This window comes from Tupaia chinensis, unplaced genomic scaffold (genome assembly GCF_000334495.1).
Source record: "Tupaia chinensis unplaced genomic scaffold, TupChi_1.0 Scaffold000099_1, whole genome shotgun sequence".
Taxonomy (NCBI): domain Eukaryota; kingdom Metazoa; phylum Chordata; class Mammalia; order Scandentia; family Tupaiidae; genus Tupaia; species Tupaia belangeri.
In genome coordinates, this window is record NW_006159563.1 from 269,600 (window position 1) to 286,602 (window position 17,003).

Here is a 17,003-nt window from a genome sequence, read left to right on the forward strand (position 1 = left end):
CATGTGACGAACACTTAAGGTGTGAGCTGAGTCTCTTTATGCAGTTCAGTGATCACCCTAACACCACGGACATTTTTCTTTCATCCCTTTCTTTTTAATAATGCCTGTACTTTTAAGTACACTTTTCATTAAAATTTCTACATATAGACCCAGCCTAAATGGTACAGTTCATAGAGTACTGGATTGCAGTACTAGAAGCCACATGGCTGACTGCAAGTTCGGATCCCTGAGTTGTCTTGAAAACATGCTGTTTGTGCATGGAGGTACCAGAGATCCTGATGAACTGCAGGACTGGGGAACAGGGAGAGCAGCTTGATGAGATCCTGCAGGGGATGCTCTCTCTGTCCTCTCTCTCATGCATGCATTCTCTATGATAAAAATGTCTAAATGCGTATAAATCTGTGTATATCTTAATATGTGCATATAATTATATATAAATATGCATGTATAATATTTAATATTTTAAAATATGTGCATATATGTGTTTGCACACGTATATGTATATACTAACCTACAAATAAACACTTGAGTTAGTACCATTCTCAGCGTTAAATGAGTAAGTACTTATGTCATAAATATAATGACTAGACCAAAGTCATAGATTCCTGCTTAACGGCAAAACAAGTGTTAAACTTGATATCGTGCCCTGTATTTTTTTTTATTTTTTATTTTTTATTGTTTTGGAGAGCTTTTTGCTATAGGGCACGTGCGCTTGCCAGAAAGACAGAGAGACAGAAAGTGAGAAATCACCCCCCAGGGGGGATGGCCACGCCGCAATCCCTTCTCCTCCATTCTCCTCTCAGGATCTTGGGCACACACGCACACATGCCCGGCGTGAGTTTTAAGCCAATGGGTCCAGGACTCAAACCGCAGTCGACTACATGGGAGTCCAGTGACATAGCCATTACACCAACTGCTGGTCCCATTGTGCCCCATATTTTTTCACACTACAGTGCTCGTGTTCAAATTATGCTGTCTGTGCCTATTACATGTGTGGGGGGGATATTTTGAAACAATATAGAACCTGAAGAAGTAATAATAATAATGATAATGATGCCTTTATTTCACTATTTGTCACATGTTAAGCATACATTCTTGGAATTCGGCACTGTCCAAAGGCTGAAAAAACATATTCTGTAAGGATTGTATCACGGTATTGTAGCTAAGAAGTAGCCAGATTAAGTTCAAATCTCGGCTTTCCTGTTTACTAGGTCTGTGACTTTGGGCATATTACTTAACCTCCTGGTCCCTTAGTCTGCTCAAAATTGGGATGCTAGTACCAAGGTCAAAAGGATTTTGTGCAAGCCAAGTGAACTGGTATATGTAAGGCTCTTAGAAGAGTGTCTGGCTTATGATAAATTCCATCTAGGAGTGATTATGTAAGAGTAAGAATAATTAAACCTTGTATATAATGCAGAGGTTGCATGTGGAAATCAGGCATCCAAGTCTCTGAATGTCCTTCCATCATTTTAATCATTAATAACATTATTGAAATGTCCAATAAATCCTGACCTATTATTTTTATGTCAGACTTTTCTGCTTTTGCTAGAATATGCAAACTGGGGGCAATTTAGCTGTCAGCTTTTAATTTTTTTTTTGAATTCTTTTTCTTTAACATATAATTTGACAAATCACCTCATTTGGTATGGGCAAAAGAGAACCTTATGTTTTATTACTTAAAAATTATGAGTAATGTAAGTAATGCTTGCATAATTAGGAATTGGCCCTTTAGGAATATAGCGTTCCTTATGCTTAGAGCAAATAACTTATGAATTGATTTTTCTTTATAAGATTGCAAAATGGGAATCCTGTAAAGGTATCATAAATACCAAGTTGGAATTTATGACAGCATGTTAATATTAGGTTCTTAGATGTGATAGATCAACAATAAGCTCTTTGTGGCTTTGCATAAAGATAGAATCATACAGAAAAAAGGAACACTAGGATCTTTTATTTAATGAATGCTTACTAACCATCCCTGGAAACATTTTCCTGATCCCCAAAGGGTGATCTACTCATTCACCATGACTCCAAGACACAGGGCCAGCCTTAAGATCAACTTATATTTGAGAAAGTACAAAGGACAGATATATCTGTAATTATTACACAATGCAGTGACCCTAAGACTGGAAAAAACTGCCATGGGTGTCACATGGAGGAAAGATCACTTCTAGTTCTAGGGTTCAAATTTTATGGCTGAGATAACTTTTGAGATGAGATGGGATGGAACTGTAGTTCCTCAGTGGAAATTATTAGATGGGGATACTTTAAGCAAAACACAGGATGATAAAGCATAAAGATAGGAAATGTGTGAACTTACTGGAACAATTAGCATTGGTGGATGCTCAGATTATAAAGCTTGTATGAGAAGGATTGAGAGCAAGACCAGGAAGATAATTTAGACTTGCTTTGGATGGATCCTCTAGTCCTATCCTCGAACTGTTCCTGTGATGCAGTTTCCAATGTTATTACTAAAATCATTTTGCGAACATGAGTCTATAACCAATCTCTCTCTCTCTCTCTCAGTGTTTTGTTTTTTTGTTTGTTTGTTTTTTTTTTTTTGTTTTTGTTTGTTTGTTTGTTTTTTGCCATAAAGTTTGTGCACTCACTGGAGAGATACACAGAGAGTGAAAGTGAGAAATCACCTCTCAGGGTAGATGGTCACCCCACAGTCCCTTCTCCTCTACTCTCTCCGTATTTTATGCAGACACGCACACGCACCTGGTGTGAGTTTCAAGCCACCAGGTCCAGGCCTGGAACTGTGGTTGGCTGGAATTCAGCACCTTAACCACCACACCACCTGGTGGCCCCAGCCTCTCTTGATAATGCATTATTGAAGCATATGGTCATGATGAAAACGAAACAAAACTTTTAACTGAACACTGTTTGAAGTAAATTTTAAGTACTACCTCAAGCTTTTTTTTTTTAACCTTGTATATAATGCAGAGGTTGCATGTGGAAATCAGGCATCCAAGTCTCTGAATGTCCTTCCATCATTTTAATCATTAATAACATTATTGAAATGTCCAATAAATCCTGACCTATTATTTTTATGTCAGACTTTTCTGCTTTTGCTAGAATATGCAAACTGGGGGCAATTTAGCTGTCAGCTTTTAATTTTTTTTTTGAATTCTTTTTCTTTAACATATAATTTGACAAATCACCTCATTTGGTATGGGCAAAAGAGAACCTTATGTTTTATTACTTAAAAATTATGAGTAATGTAAGTAATGCTTGCATAATTAGGAATTGGCCCTTTAGGAATATAGCGTTCCTTATGCTTAGAGCAAATAACTTATGAATTGATTTTTCTTTATAAGATTGCAAAATGGGAATCCTGTAAAGGTATCATAAATACCAAGTTGGAATTTATGACAGCATGTTAATATTAGGTTCTTAGATGTGATAGATCAACAATAAGCTCTTTGTGGCTTTGCATAAAGATAGAATCATACAGAAAAAAGGAACACTAGGATCTTTTATTTAATGAATGCTTACTAACCATCCCTGGAAACATTTTCCTGATCCCCAAAGGGTGATCTACTCATTCACCATGACTCCAAGACACAGGGCCAGCCTTAAGATCAACTTATATTTGAGAAAGTACAAAGGACAGATATATCTGTAATTATTACACAATGCAGTGACCCTAAGACTGGAAAAAACTGCCATGGGTGTCACATGGAGGAAAGATCACTTCTAGTTCTAGGGTTCAAATTTTATGGCTGAGATAACTTTTGAGATGAGATGGGATGGAACTGTAGTTCCTCAGTGGAAATTATTAGATGGGGATACTTTAAGCAAAACACAGGATGATAAAGCATAAAGATAGGAAATGTGTGAACTTACTGGAACAATTAGCATTGGTGGATGCTCAGATTATAAAGCTTGTATGAGAAGGATTGAGAGCAAGACCAGGAAGATAATTTAGACTTGCTTTGGATGGATCCTCTAGTCCTATCCTCGAACTGTTCCTGTGATGCAGTTTCCAATGTTATTACTAAAATCATTTTGCGAACATGAGTCTATAACCAATCTCTCTCTCTCTCTCTCAGTGTTTTGTTTTTTTGTTTGTTTGTTTTTTGTTTTTTGTTTTTGTTTGTTTGTTTGTTTTTTGCCATAAAGTTTGTGCACTCACTGGAGAGATACACAGAGAGTGAAAGTGAGAAATCACCTCTCAGGGTAGATGGTCACCCCACAGTCCCTTCTCCTCTACTCTCTCCGTATTTTATGCAGACACGCACACGCACCTGGTGTGAGTTTCAAGCCACCAGGTCCAGGCCTGGAACTGTGGTTGGCTGGAATTCAGCACCTTAACCACCACACCACCTGGTGGCCCCAGCCTCTCTTGATAATGCATTATTGAAGCATATGGTCATGATGAAAACGAAACAAAACTTTTAACTGAACACTGTTTGAAGTAAATTTTAAGTACTACCTCAAGCTTTTTTTTTTTAGGATTAAATTGTTTAAATTATACACTTTTAAAAATATAATTTGTTTTATTTCTGTTACACATTTATTCTGCCTCCAAGATAAATCTGATAATAATTCTGATTAATCCACTAATTCTTGGGACCAACAGTTAGCGTAATGGCAATGTCACTGGACTCCCACGTAGTCGACCATAGTTCGAGTCCCGGACCTGGTGACTTAAACTCACACCTGGCATGTGTGCGTGCGTGCCCAAGATCCCGAGAGGAGAATGGAGAAGAAGGGATTGCAGGCATGGCCATCCCCCCTGAGTGTTGATTTCTCGCTTTCTGTCTCTCTGTGTCTGTCTGCCGAGCACACGTGCCCTATAGCAAAAAAAACTCTCCAAAAAAAAAAAAAAATTCCACTAATTCTTTTGATTATGTTCAATAGAACTTGATGTAATAGATAGCTGATTTGGAAAGGTCCATTTTGATTCACTAATGAAAATGGCTCTAATTTCTAACCAAAATTAATTACTGGAAGGAACAACTATGAGGGTTTAAAGGTGGTTTCCAGGAGACCTTCTGCCGCTAGAAATGTCAGTTGCAATGGAAAATCTCAAGAGAAACCATTAAGTATTTATATACAGCTGGATAGATACCCAGTCCTGGACACTAGGAAACCGTTTCATTGTGAATAAATGTTTTATTTCCCTGCCTATGGACATTAATCAACTGCATGTGACATACATGCAAACCTTTCTAAAGAGAAAGTAAAAAGATTGGAAGAATAAGGCTTTGCTTGGTTTCAAAAATTTGCAGTTGTTTCCCATTGTCAAGATGTATTACTTTTACCCTCCTTGACCTCCCACCCAAAGAATGACCTCTTCTCAGACCTCCCCCCCTTTTTTATCATGATCAGTCTTGTCCTTAAGAGGGAAAAAGACAGGCTTTCCTCCTGCTCTAGGAATTGGTCTATAAAATGAGGCCTAAGGAAGGAGGGAGGGAGGGAGGGAAAGGAAATTAATTCTTTACTATTTTAGTAGCTAATAAAATATTGGGTTGTTAGTTGTAATACAGCCATCTAAACAAGACAGATAATGACATCATTGTATTTTGTGCTAGTCAAATCACACCTGCAAACTTTTTCAGTCTTATTACTATATTTTAAAATGTCTTCACAAGTTTAAATTTACTAAGAGTAGATCAACTAAAATATGACCAGAGCGTTTACCATGATATATAAAGTTAAGTGGAGATGTTTTTCTCACTTAAGAAAAAAATTGTGGAGGATATGACAGCTGCCCAAGTCTTTGAATAGCTGGCTTGTCAAAGAGAGTCACATTATTTCATTGTTTTCCAGAGCTTAGTTCTGGAAGATAGGTGTGATTTGTTCCTTTATGAGATTATGAGTTCTCTGCTACTAGATGTTTTAAACAATATTGAGATTTCTGGTTAGCTAATTGGACAAAGTGACCTTTAAGTTTGGTTCAGACATTAAAATTTATTTTTAATAGTTGCTCACATTCTGTTTTCTGAACAGACTGTTTTCTACACTGCTTCTTGAAAGTATAGAAGAGTAGAAATTAATAATATGCCTTCACAACTTGGAAAAAAACCTAAAATATAAGCTCAGGATTTGAGTCCTCCCAGAATAGCCCTGCACCTTTATTCAGTTTCGTTGTCTTCAAGTTAGACCTGTCCACAGTTTTATCAGTTGAGTTCTTTAAAGACATTCCAATTAAAGAAAAATTTAGCCTAGGGAGACAACTTTGGTAGATAGGGAAATTACATTGTCAATGTCATTTGATTAATGCCTGAATATAGATACACTGACTATTTTCTTTTAAAGAAAGTCTTAATGATTCTGAAAAGAAAGCATTTAATTTTAGCTCCTATTTTAACAGGCAGGAAAAAGTCTTCCATAGCAGTCATTAATTTACTGTTGAAGAAGTCAGCCCAGCACCTAGATTAGTTCAGCTCTGTGCAAGCAAGCAGAAGCTGTGCTTTATCTCTTAGAGTCTGTGCCCTTGGAATGTGTAAAAACTACAATAGAAAAATAATTCCCTTTGACCAAAAAGTAACAGACAGACCCAACAGAAATATCTCCTCATTCTTCATGTCAGACCTGCCTACTGTTTTTTTTTTTTTTTTTTGGGGGGGGGAGAGGATTTTTTTGTCCTTTATCTTTTGAGTTTCAAAAAATTATTTTAATTAAGCCAAATATGTGGATCTGTATTTTGGGAATCTGTCATTTCAAAACCATATCATTTCTGAATTCCTTTTTAGAATCCAAGCATTGAAAAGGAATGATATTTTACTAAAAGTCCTATAAATTTTAAAATGATAAAAAAGTCTCATGTTTGAAAACGTTGTACCCACCACGTTCAATGCTTTTGTACACACACATGCATTCACAATATGCCAAGATTTTGCAATGAAGAAATTTTCTGTCTTCAGTTAATCACCATTTTATTTCTAAAAACCATTGAAATTTTATATTAATATCCCTTGAGGTGCAGAATATTCTGTATCCAATCCTAACTATCCTAATGTGGGCTGTGATGGCTAGGAAGCCTGTCACACTAAGGTTACATAGGCATGCCACTCCACCATTTCTCAGTGTCTTGTGTTACTTGTACATGGGACGCTGGAAATTTTGTTTGATCTCCAATAATGGGAACTTTACTAATGCACAACAATAAGTTTCACAAGTTAAAAACTACAAATATAATGTTTGTAGGAAGCATTTTAGCAAAGAAACTGTCTTTAGGATTATGGACTCCTGTTTATTTAAGTAAAGATTGTTAATTTATTTTTGTTTTCTGTTTCTACCATTATTGAAATGGAATCTGGTTATTCACTGAAATATCATTTGTAAGAGAGAAACCTTGGACTCCATCCAAATATCATTCACTAAAGACTTAGTTAAATAAATTAGCTATGTCCGTAAAATAAAATATCATTCAGTCTGTTTATATTTGATGATTAATTGTCATAGAAAAATATGTGCAATATATAAAAAAGAAGAGTAATTTACAGAGCAGCATGGACTATATAATCCTCTTTTATGTATTGTGTTATAAATATAATTATTAGTAATAATTATTTGTATGTATTTTGATGTTTAAATTTACTTCAAAATTCCATTTTCTAAAGCAAACCTTAAGCCATTGTAACAATGGATGTTTTGCCAGGACTCCTAATCACTGAGTCTCTCCCTGCATTAACATTTTATGTGCAATGAGCTTGTGGTTTGCTTAAGTGGATGCTGTCATTGAGATTTGTGCCAATATTGCTGATCTACTCATTACTTTTTAGTTTTTTGTTCTTTTGGTTTTAGCAGATTTGTTTTTTAGATTAGCTCATTTGTCCAACCTTAACAGAAATGAGTTGAGGCTGAAGTGGGCAGTCCCTACATATAAAGCAGGAATCCATAGGAGACAAGCCTAGTGGTATCAGCTTCCCTCTTCAGATGGAAAACATTCAAATTAATATGACTGTGTTGACCATCTGAAATACACCAGAAAGCAGGTGGCTTCTCTAGTCACATGAAACAGCATTTTCATTGTAAAATTATTCTTCTCTCCTTATATTACATTTTCATAAATTTCATTGAAAAATGGATAACTCAGAGAAATTATTTATTTTAATGTCTAATCTTTACCCCTTGAAGGTTTTCTTCTTTTTATTTGCCTATGAATTTTTTAGGATATTTTAAGTTTAGGTTCCCATCTCAGTTTCCATGACTAACAGAAAATAATGTGGAAAAAGAGGGGGGCATTAAATTCACTTACTAGACTTTATTCTCTCATCTCTAAAATTGGGCTGCCTTCCAAAAATACTTACTCAGTACTTTATTGACTTATGTACTTACACAAAATTAAAGCAGAATTGCTGCTCTCAAAGGAAGAATCATGTCCAGCTTGGGAAAGAAGACTAGAAAATATTACATGCCCTTTTATTTAGAACCGGTTTTAGGTTGTAGTTTAAAAGGCAGTGTGACAGCTTATGTCCTCACCAATGAACTTGTCTCTTTTCTGGTTCAGTAATTTTAAAACATAATCAAAGAGCAGTTTTTAAAGTATATAACAGAGTAATGACAAATGTCAGCGATGTGTTTATTTCCCTGATTTGATCATACTCATTGAATACGTTCTTTGAAAAACCACACTAAACCATACAAAGATAGGTAGCTATTATATGTAAATTAGAAATGACAATAAAAATATTATAAAGAAATAAAAAATAAACGTGTACCTCCCCCACTAAAAAAAAAAAAGTGTGTTAAATGGAAAGAGATTACTACATAAATTTGGAGACTAAATAAATATTGAAGAATTGAAAGTGATGAGAGCTGAATTTAATCTACAAGGATGGGAGGAATTTGGATAGGAAAGGAGTGCACAATGAATGGACAAAGGATATTTAAGGACATACAGATTCAGAAAATATTGAATTATGACTCCTTTTGTTATGTCGAATCATCTAAATTACAGATGCTTTATCTTTCTTTAATTAGGAAAATATCCCAATTATGTTCCCAAAGTCTCCTTAACAGAACATGAAAAATGAATGTAGGCTCCTCGAATCCTAATATTTTCTAGTTTCCCAGTATTCTGGCTTAGATTTATAAAGTGTTTTTTTGTTTTTTTTGTTTGTTTGTTTGTTTTTAACTCAGTGGCAAAATAGGAAACCAAAGCTTACATTCATTCTTATTTTCTTCACTTGTACCTTTCTCTAAAATGAGAAAATCACAAGAGTACTACTAATTGCTGTTAAAAGTGAGTCACTGTAGGGACCAGCAGATGGTGTAATGGTTATATAGCTCGACTCTCACATAGTTGTCTGAAGTTTGAGTCCTGACCCGGAAGCTGGAAACTGATGTTGGACATGTGTTTGTGCATGCTCAAAATCCTGAGAGGAGACTGGAGGAGAAGGGACCGTGGCATGGCTATCACTCCTAGGGTATGATTTCTCACTTTCTGTCTCTCTGTCTCTCTGGTGAGCTCATGTACCCTGTATCAAAAAATCTCTCTCTACAAAACAGAAAAAAGGATTCACTGCATATATAGCTTATAAAATTCAAGTGAATTAGATCCATACTAAAGACATGAAGTGTATTTTCTGGCTATATTTTAAGAATTCTATTTAGTTAATAAACTATGGTGGACCAGGTAGCATAGTGGTTAAGGTGTTGGACTCACATGTAGTCAACTGTGGTTTGAGTCCAAGACCCAGTGGCTTGAAACTGACACCAGGCATGTATGTGTGCATGCCCAAAATCCTAAGAGGAGAATAGAGAAGGGATGGCAGTGTGACCATCCCTCCAGGGGGTAATTTCTCACTTTTGGTGTCTTCCATCTCTCTGTCTCTCCTGTGAGCACACACGCCCTATAGCAAAAACCTCTCAAAAATAAATAAATATTTAAACTATGGCTTGATGCTTTTTGAGTTACTGATCATCAGATAAGTCATGATCCATTTTTGCATAGAAAAACAGAAAAAATAATCATGACTTTTCCAATGATGCTGATATTTTTAAAAAATACAGATTCAATCTTTCATGAAATTATTTAATGGTCATTAGAGCCACCATTTTCTTTTCAACCATCATTTCTTTCCCCTCCTTCATCAAGAAAGAAAATCTGAGTTATATAACTATATTCAGTTATGTATAAAATTGTACACAATTTATATGAAACCTAAATGTAAGACTTTCTCTTTTGTGTTTAATAATATTTCAAAATGAAGCAACTAAACTTTAATGAGTAATGCAAAGAAAGGGTGGCAATAATTATATGCCCATCTTTTCTTTCTTTCTTTCTTTCAGCAAATATTTTTTGAGTTCCTACACTATTCCGGGCACTTTTCTAAACACGGTTAGCTCTAAACACACAGCATTAGCTCTAATGCTGAGTGAAAAAAGGCACAGCAAATTCCTAGTCTAAAGAACAAAAACAAGTAAACTATAAAATAGCAAGAAGACAAAACCTTTCTCAAAATACTTCTTTGCAAACTTACAAAGGCAACTTTAGAGCCTAATTTAATGACTGAATTCATAAATTTGAAATAATGGTTTACTGTATTTTGTAATACCACACGTACAAAAACACACACACATACACATACACAATATTTATAGCATTTAACATCTGGGTAGGCATAAATAATCATGTAAATATCATCGTTGTTATTTTTACATCATAGTAGTTGAACAAAAACATTCTAAAATATTGTCAGGGTACAATAACATGGTTTTTTGTTTCTTTGCTTATGAGAATAATTAATTACATAGATAATTATATACTTGTGAAGCATATTTGGTGAAGCATCAACTAAATTTATGATTCAGCTAACTAAATGAGGAATAAGTCACTGAATTCAGGGACATCCACGTGTAAAATAGAAAATAATTTGCTAAGACATGTGGTTTTTATATTTTATAATGAGTTTTTTTTGTATTTGATGGTAAACTATATTGGGTACAAAATTGTTTTGAATGGATGGAATTTCTAAGTTAACGAAGGTCTGTTTAAAACACCCAAGGGTAAAAAAGCCCCAGACTGTTTATAAATTTTTCGGACCACACAGAGAGACTAGGATTTGGCCAATGAAGAAGTTTCCATGTTTTAGTATCACATGTATATCGAGTAAATACAACCTCGCTTGGTTTGGGTAGTTATGTAGTTATCATCTACTGTGTAGTTGACCCCTGTGGGAAAGGAGAAAAAGAGTGAGGGAGAAATGCAGGAAGGAAAATCTGCTGCTGTCTTCTTCTCCCAAGGGCTACTCCATTTTATGAACATATATGCCAGCCTGCCCTAAAAACAGTGGCCAACTTCAAAATTGAAGGAATGGGTTTATTCTAACAAAGCGTAGTAGTGAACTCAGTGGGGAAGAGCAGCATTGACATCCCAGGTGTCCTCTGAAAGCAAAGCCTGTACTCCTAGTCTCAACTTGAATAATTCCTTATGCATTCCTTTACATGTGTGTGTGTGTGTGTATTCATTTGAGAAAGAGAGATTTGCTATAGGGTACATGCTCTTGCCAGAGAGAAATAGAAAATGAGAAATCATCTCCCAGAGGGGATGGCCACGCTGCAATCCCTTCTCCTCCATTCTCCTCTTGGGATTTTGGGCACGCACTCACACATGCCCGGTGTGCGTTTTAGGCCACCAGGTCTCAGGACTCAAATCATAGTCAACTATGTGGGAGTCCAGCGACATAATCATTATGCCATCTGCTGGTCCCTTCTAATACATTTTTAAATGAAACAGCAAAAACATATTAGAATTATAGCAGAATGTCATTTAGCAACAAATAAACTAAACAAACATAATAAAGTGAATGTATGTTTCCTCCAAAGTGCAAGTCCAGAGGTAGGTCAAACTCACCCTTGATATGATTCGGTGGCTCAACAATATCATGTCTCAACGATATCATCAAAGTTCTGATTTCTTGTGTTTCTGGGCTCTACCTTCAAACAGGTTCAGCTTTCTTCTAAAGCTGGCTTTCATCATGTTTTTAAGGAGTTTACCACTTCCTTCTGAGTTCATGGACTTCCCTGTATACATCCAAAGGAGAATGAGAGGGTTATTTCCAGGGAATTTCTCAGAAGACAGAGGGAACTTTCTTTCCAGGAACCTCTCCTCACCTAAACACACACAAGTCTCTCCATCCATAGCATTGTCCCCAAGTGAGTCATACACTTCAACCTAGATGAGTAACTGTGGCCCAGAAATGGAAACAAATTCAGTTAGTTCTGAGACACAGACCTCTGCTTAAATCCAAAGGGAAGCCAGACTCCCCCAACACATGGATGTGGATTTCCAAGATCTCACAAGAGAGAGCACTGAGAGCTGGTGAGACAGCCACAGTGTACGCTGCAAAGGGTTTCAGATCAGAGTGCTAAGTACTGCTGTAGCTCTAAACACTGGTCCCATGACTGTCTCGCTGAAGCAAACTTGGATGAGCTAAGTCATAATTCTCAAAGTTTAGTGTTCAGGTAATCACCGGTAAAGCTTTCTAAAATGCAGAAGACTGGGCTAACACTCAAAATTCAAATACGGTAGATCTGCGGCATTTTAACAAACACTCAGGACGATTCTGTTATGGTTGATGGGAGGACTACCCTTTGTTAAACTCTGTGTATCAGATAATATTTCTTTACTCCCTGTTCTCCTACCATCACCATAAGTACAGTGCATTCTAAATGCTGACCAGCTGGAGCAATACTGAATTGTTAGTTAGATTGTTTATTTTTGATTTACTTAGTGTGTTTTACTTTACAGAATTACAAAAGCCTGCATGTAGTACAGACTCAATTTTTTTCCCCCTGACTTCTAAGAAGCAAACAGAAAGAGTAAAGAATTATTTGAGTAAAATGAAAGTATCTTTTGGTATACTCATTTCATTAAACCGTCATTAAAGAGGTCACTAATGCCCACTTCGACGTTTATTTTTACTCTGTATTTCTAGTTGCCACCAGGTAATAGGTCATGATGATTGATTCAGGAATGTAGTTAGCCTACAAAGCTGTCTTTGCCACAGATATAACTAAAACAGTGAATCAATACTATTACTAGCCCTTGCGCATGCCTTTGTGAGTGTGCATGTGTTTTAATAGTATGTCTATCGATTAGTGATATCTGTTCCCTAGGAAGCATTGCTCAGTAGATGTTGCATAGAAATAGAACTCTAGGCACCAGCACATGGCATAATGGTTATGTCGCTGGATTCCCACATAGTCAACCATGGTTTGAGTCCTGGACCTGGAGGCTTCAAACTCATGCCAGGTGTATTTGCATATGTGCCCAATATCCTAAGAGGAGAATGGAGGAGAAGTGATTATGCTGTGGCCATCCCTTTTGGAGTGGTGATTTCTTGCTTTCTGTCTCTCAGTCTTGTGGTGAGCATGCATGCCCTACAGCAAAAATCTCTCAAAAAAAGTAAAAAAAAAAAAAAAAAAGTAAAAAAAATATAAAACTCTAGGCAAAGTTGTGTATCTACTGACTCTATACTGTTCATTTGTTTTAAAAATGCTTTCAGGTATTGCTATATCCAGCATAGGTCAGTGCACTGCTTGCTCTATAGGCTTTGGCTTTAAGAGATTCTAATTGACATGACTCATCTATGGGAGAGCTTGTCTTTATTTCTGTGTTTGCTTGCCCTGTTCTAAAACTTCGTTCTTATGCATAAATAATAAAGGAATAATGTCTAAGCACTTCCAGTATCTCTTCCTTAGAAATCACTTCCTTAAGGCATTTTATTTAACCACGTAGTCAGAATCTGCTGTCTGTGTCCGCCATGATTGTGAGAAGCATTAAGTTTCTGAAGAACTCCATGTCTTGAAGGGATTTCTCTCCTTAGCCCTTACATCATCTTTTCTTGCTCTATCTTATCCCGACTCCTTATGTATTAGGGAGATAGCCAGTCCTTGTCCCATGACCCAATATTTTTAAGTTGTAGTGACGGAATTTCCATAAACTCTCTGTCATCTAGCTTTCCCTTTCTTCTAAGTAGACACTGAATCAGCACATTGTTAGGCAGTACACCATAGTGGAAAATATTTAGTTTTATAGTTATACCAAACTGAGCTCAAATTCAAATTTACCTTCGACAAATTGTTCGATCGCTCTGAACCTGTTTATCTGCCCCTATTTAAAAAAGAGCAATTTTCATCTAATCAGTTGCTTCGTGAATTAAATTAATTCACAGACATAAAGTGACCAACCATAAGCAGAAGGGCTTGTTCCCCCCCTCTTTTGAATCTCCAGGTTATTAACATGACCCATGAAACTGAACACTTCGGCAAGCACCCATGGTGTTTTCCTAAAAGGGAATTCACGGAAGCTACCAGCAATTTTCCTCTTTAAACATGTTATGATATATTTGGGACGTGATAAAGCAGCAAACAGCTTTTTAAATATTTATGTTCACCGTGGCATGCATGCCAACTGTTTGCTCTCTCCATTTCTTTACGTGCCAAGGAGACAAGCCAAACAGTGTGTGAGGAAAACAGTCAGGACACAAAGTAAGCTTGTCTGCTTGTATTCAGCGCAGATGGAACCTTAACGGAAAAGAGTGGAGACCACGCCCAGGCTACACAGTGATACCTTGATGAATGAGCAGCTGGGAACAAAGCTTCTTTATGAGCAGTTCAGCTGAGTACATTTTTATTTGAAAACTTCACGAATCAAGTAATATAGTACTGGCTTGTGTCATATAATTTAAAGGTAATATTCTGGGTAAACTTTACTTGAGCACAGAGCTGAAATACTTCCTCACAGACCAGAGCAGAAATAACTCCCCACAAACTGTCTGTGAGTTTTAGGATAAATAGGTGAGTTCCAGGCAAACTTGTGAGGTGGTTTCAGATGAACTTCTGTTCACTTTTGTAAGTACCATGCTCCAAGCCCCACATACAAACACCAGTAGGTTATTGCCCTTGAAGTCTTGATGCTCATAAACATGTCTACCTTTTAAAGTAGTGATCAGTATGATTCACTACTATAGTGAGGCTCTGTTAATGTTATCTGACGTTGCTGTTTCCCGGTAATATCTCAATCTTGGCAACTAGCTATTACCATTTAAAGAGATTCTGGTTTAACTGGTTTGAAGTAGAACCTAGAATCTGGCGTTCTTATGTATATCTTGGGTTCTGAACCCTGCTTGAGTTTTTATAATGTGGCCTCCTCTTTTTAAATTTCCACGTTTGTCCATGCATAGACTGCAGAACATGTAAGTCAAAACCCATGGGATTGTCTTTTTTGTCTTAAAGAGATTTTTGCTAAAGGGCACATGTGCTTGCCAGAGAGACAGAGAGAGATGGAGAGGCATCCCTAGGAGGATGGCCACACCAGAATCCCTTCTCCTCCATTCCCCTCTTGGAATTTTGGGCGTGCATGGACTTGCACCGGATGTGAGTTCTAAGCCACAGGGTCTGGCACTTAAACTGTGGTTGATTACATGGGAGTCCACGGATGTAAACATTACACCATCTGCTGGTTCCTGGAATCATCTTTTTAAATGCAGGTTCCTGTGTCCTTACCACAGAATTCTCACTACTGAATCTTGAAGTGTGTGTACATGTGAATGAATGTGTGAATGTATCTGTGTGTTTGTGTGTGTGTCAGAGAGACTAAAGATGTTCATGTTTAGCAAATACTCAAAGTAATTCTGAGTTACTCTGAAGTTTAATAACCCTGTCTAATAACTTCTCTCTCTTAGAACAAAATGGTTGACCATTGACAATGGTTTTTAATTCCTCTTTGTTAATGACAAATTGATGGTGGGGTATCTGTATGTTATAAGCAATTTAACTTTAAAGCATTATTTATAAGAATAAGAAGATAATAAGAATATTTGAATTAACTGAGGTCAATCTTATTTGCAGAGGGATGGGAAAATCAATTTCAAACAGCTGGTCTTTTCTAATAAACATGTATTTTAAAGTATAAGAGTATGTAATGTTTAATTTAATATAAGTAGCTATTAATCTTTCATTATCTAATGACATATTTATACTTTATAAAGAAAGTTATAAGTCAGGTGTTTGTAATCATTGAAAATATGAAGTATATTTATGTTCAATTTTATTTTCTCTTTCTTTCTCCCTCTCTCTTCCTCCCTTTTTCCCTCTGTTCTTACTCTCTCCCTGTCCCCATTTCACCTCTTTTCTTCTTACAGCATCAGATGAAGAAGAGCCAACTTCAGCAGGTAAAGTCCCTATGTTGTAAAGACTGTTCATATTTAATTTAATGTAATAATGGAGGCTCAACTTTTTGAAGTATATTTTTTCACGTTTCAACTAAATTATTGGCACAGTTTTATTTATTTACTTTTTTATTTCTTGAATTCACTATACCGTGCCAGATTAAATGACAGGATAAGAGCTGTGAACAAAAATAATTTAGAATGATCTAATACAGAGAACAACATAATGCAAAATGCATATCAACTATAAGAGTAAGAAAAGCTGAAAAGAGAAAGAAAAATAGCATAACGAGGAGAATGATAAAAGTAGACTGAAAAAGAGGAAAATGATCAAACGAACTTTCAGAAACACTCTAAAATAAAGTACTACATTATCAAATATATAACTAACATCAAATGTGCTATTTGTTTGAATATAAAAATTATGTTGTTGTCTTAAGCACTCATTTTAGTTTAAAGAGCTTAATTTTTTTGGTTATAATTTTATGGCCCTGCAACTTGGCGTCATGGTCACATTCCTCATCCAGCTATTAACATTCATCAAGTGTAGGGTCTAAACTAAGTACTATGAAGAATTCAAATGATAGAAAAGGCGTGGTATTTTCATAGTTCTAGGGCCATGACACACTTACAAAGATAAATACAAAATACAGCCCATTTGGTTACCAGTTAATTTAAGAGCAAGACCAGCAGACTAACAACATCAGGAAAAAGGAGTCAAGCCCTGCGATGTGGGCATTAGAGACTGGTCTGAAGAGAAAAGACCAGATCTCAGAAAAAGACAGATTATTTCTTTTTTCTATTTTTTTCTTTCTTTTTTATTATGTCAGAGGGCATGGGCACACACATTAGGAGAAGAAGGGATAGGGA

The 17,003-nt window shown here is 36.1% G+C and overlaps 1 protein-coding gene across 1 annotated transcript in view; it reads left to right on the plus strand.

Annotated features, from left to right (window-relative positions):
* Positions 1–17,003, plus strand: part of EDIL3 (EGF like and discoidin domains 3) — a 496,837-nt gene that overhangs the window by 167,152 nt on the left and 312,682 nt on the right. The window contains exon 3 of the mRNA XM_006143479.1: positions 16,107–16,136. Coding sequence (XP_006143541.1) covers positions 16,107–16,136 — 30 coding nt within the window. The remainder of the gene's footprint in view (positions 1–16,106; positions 16,137–17,003) is intronic.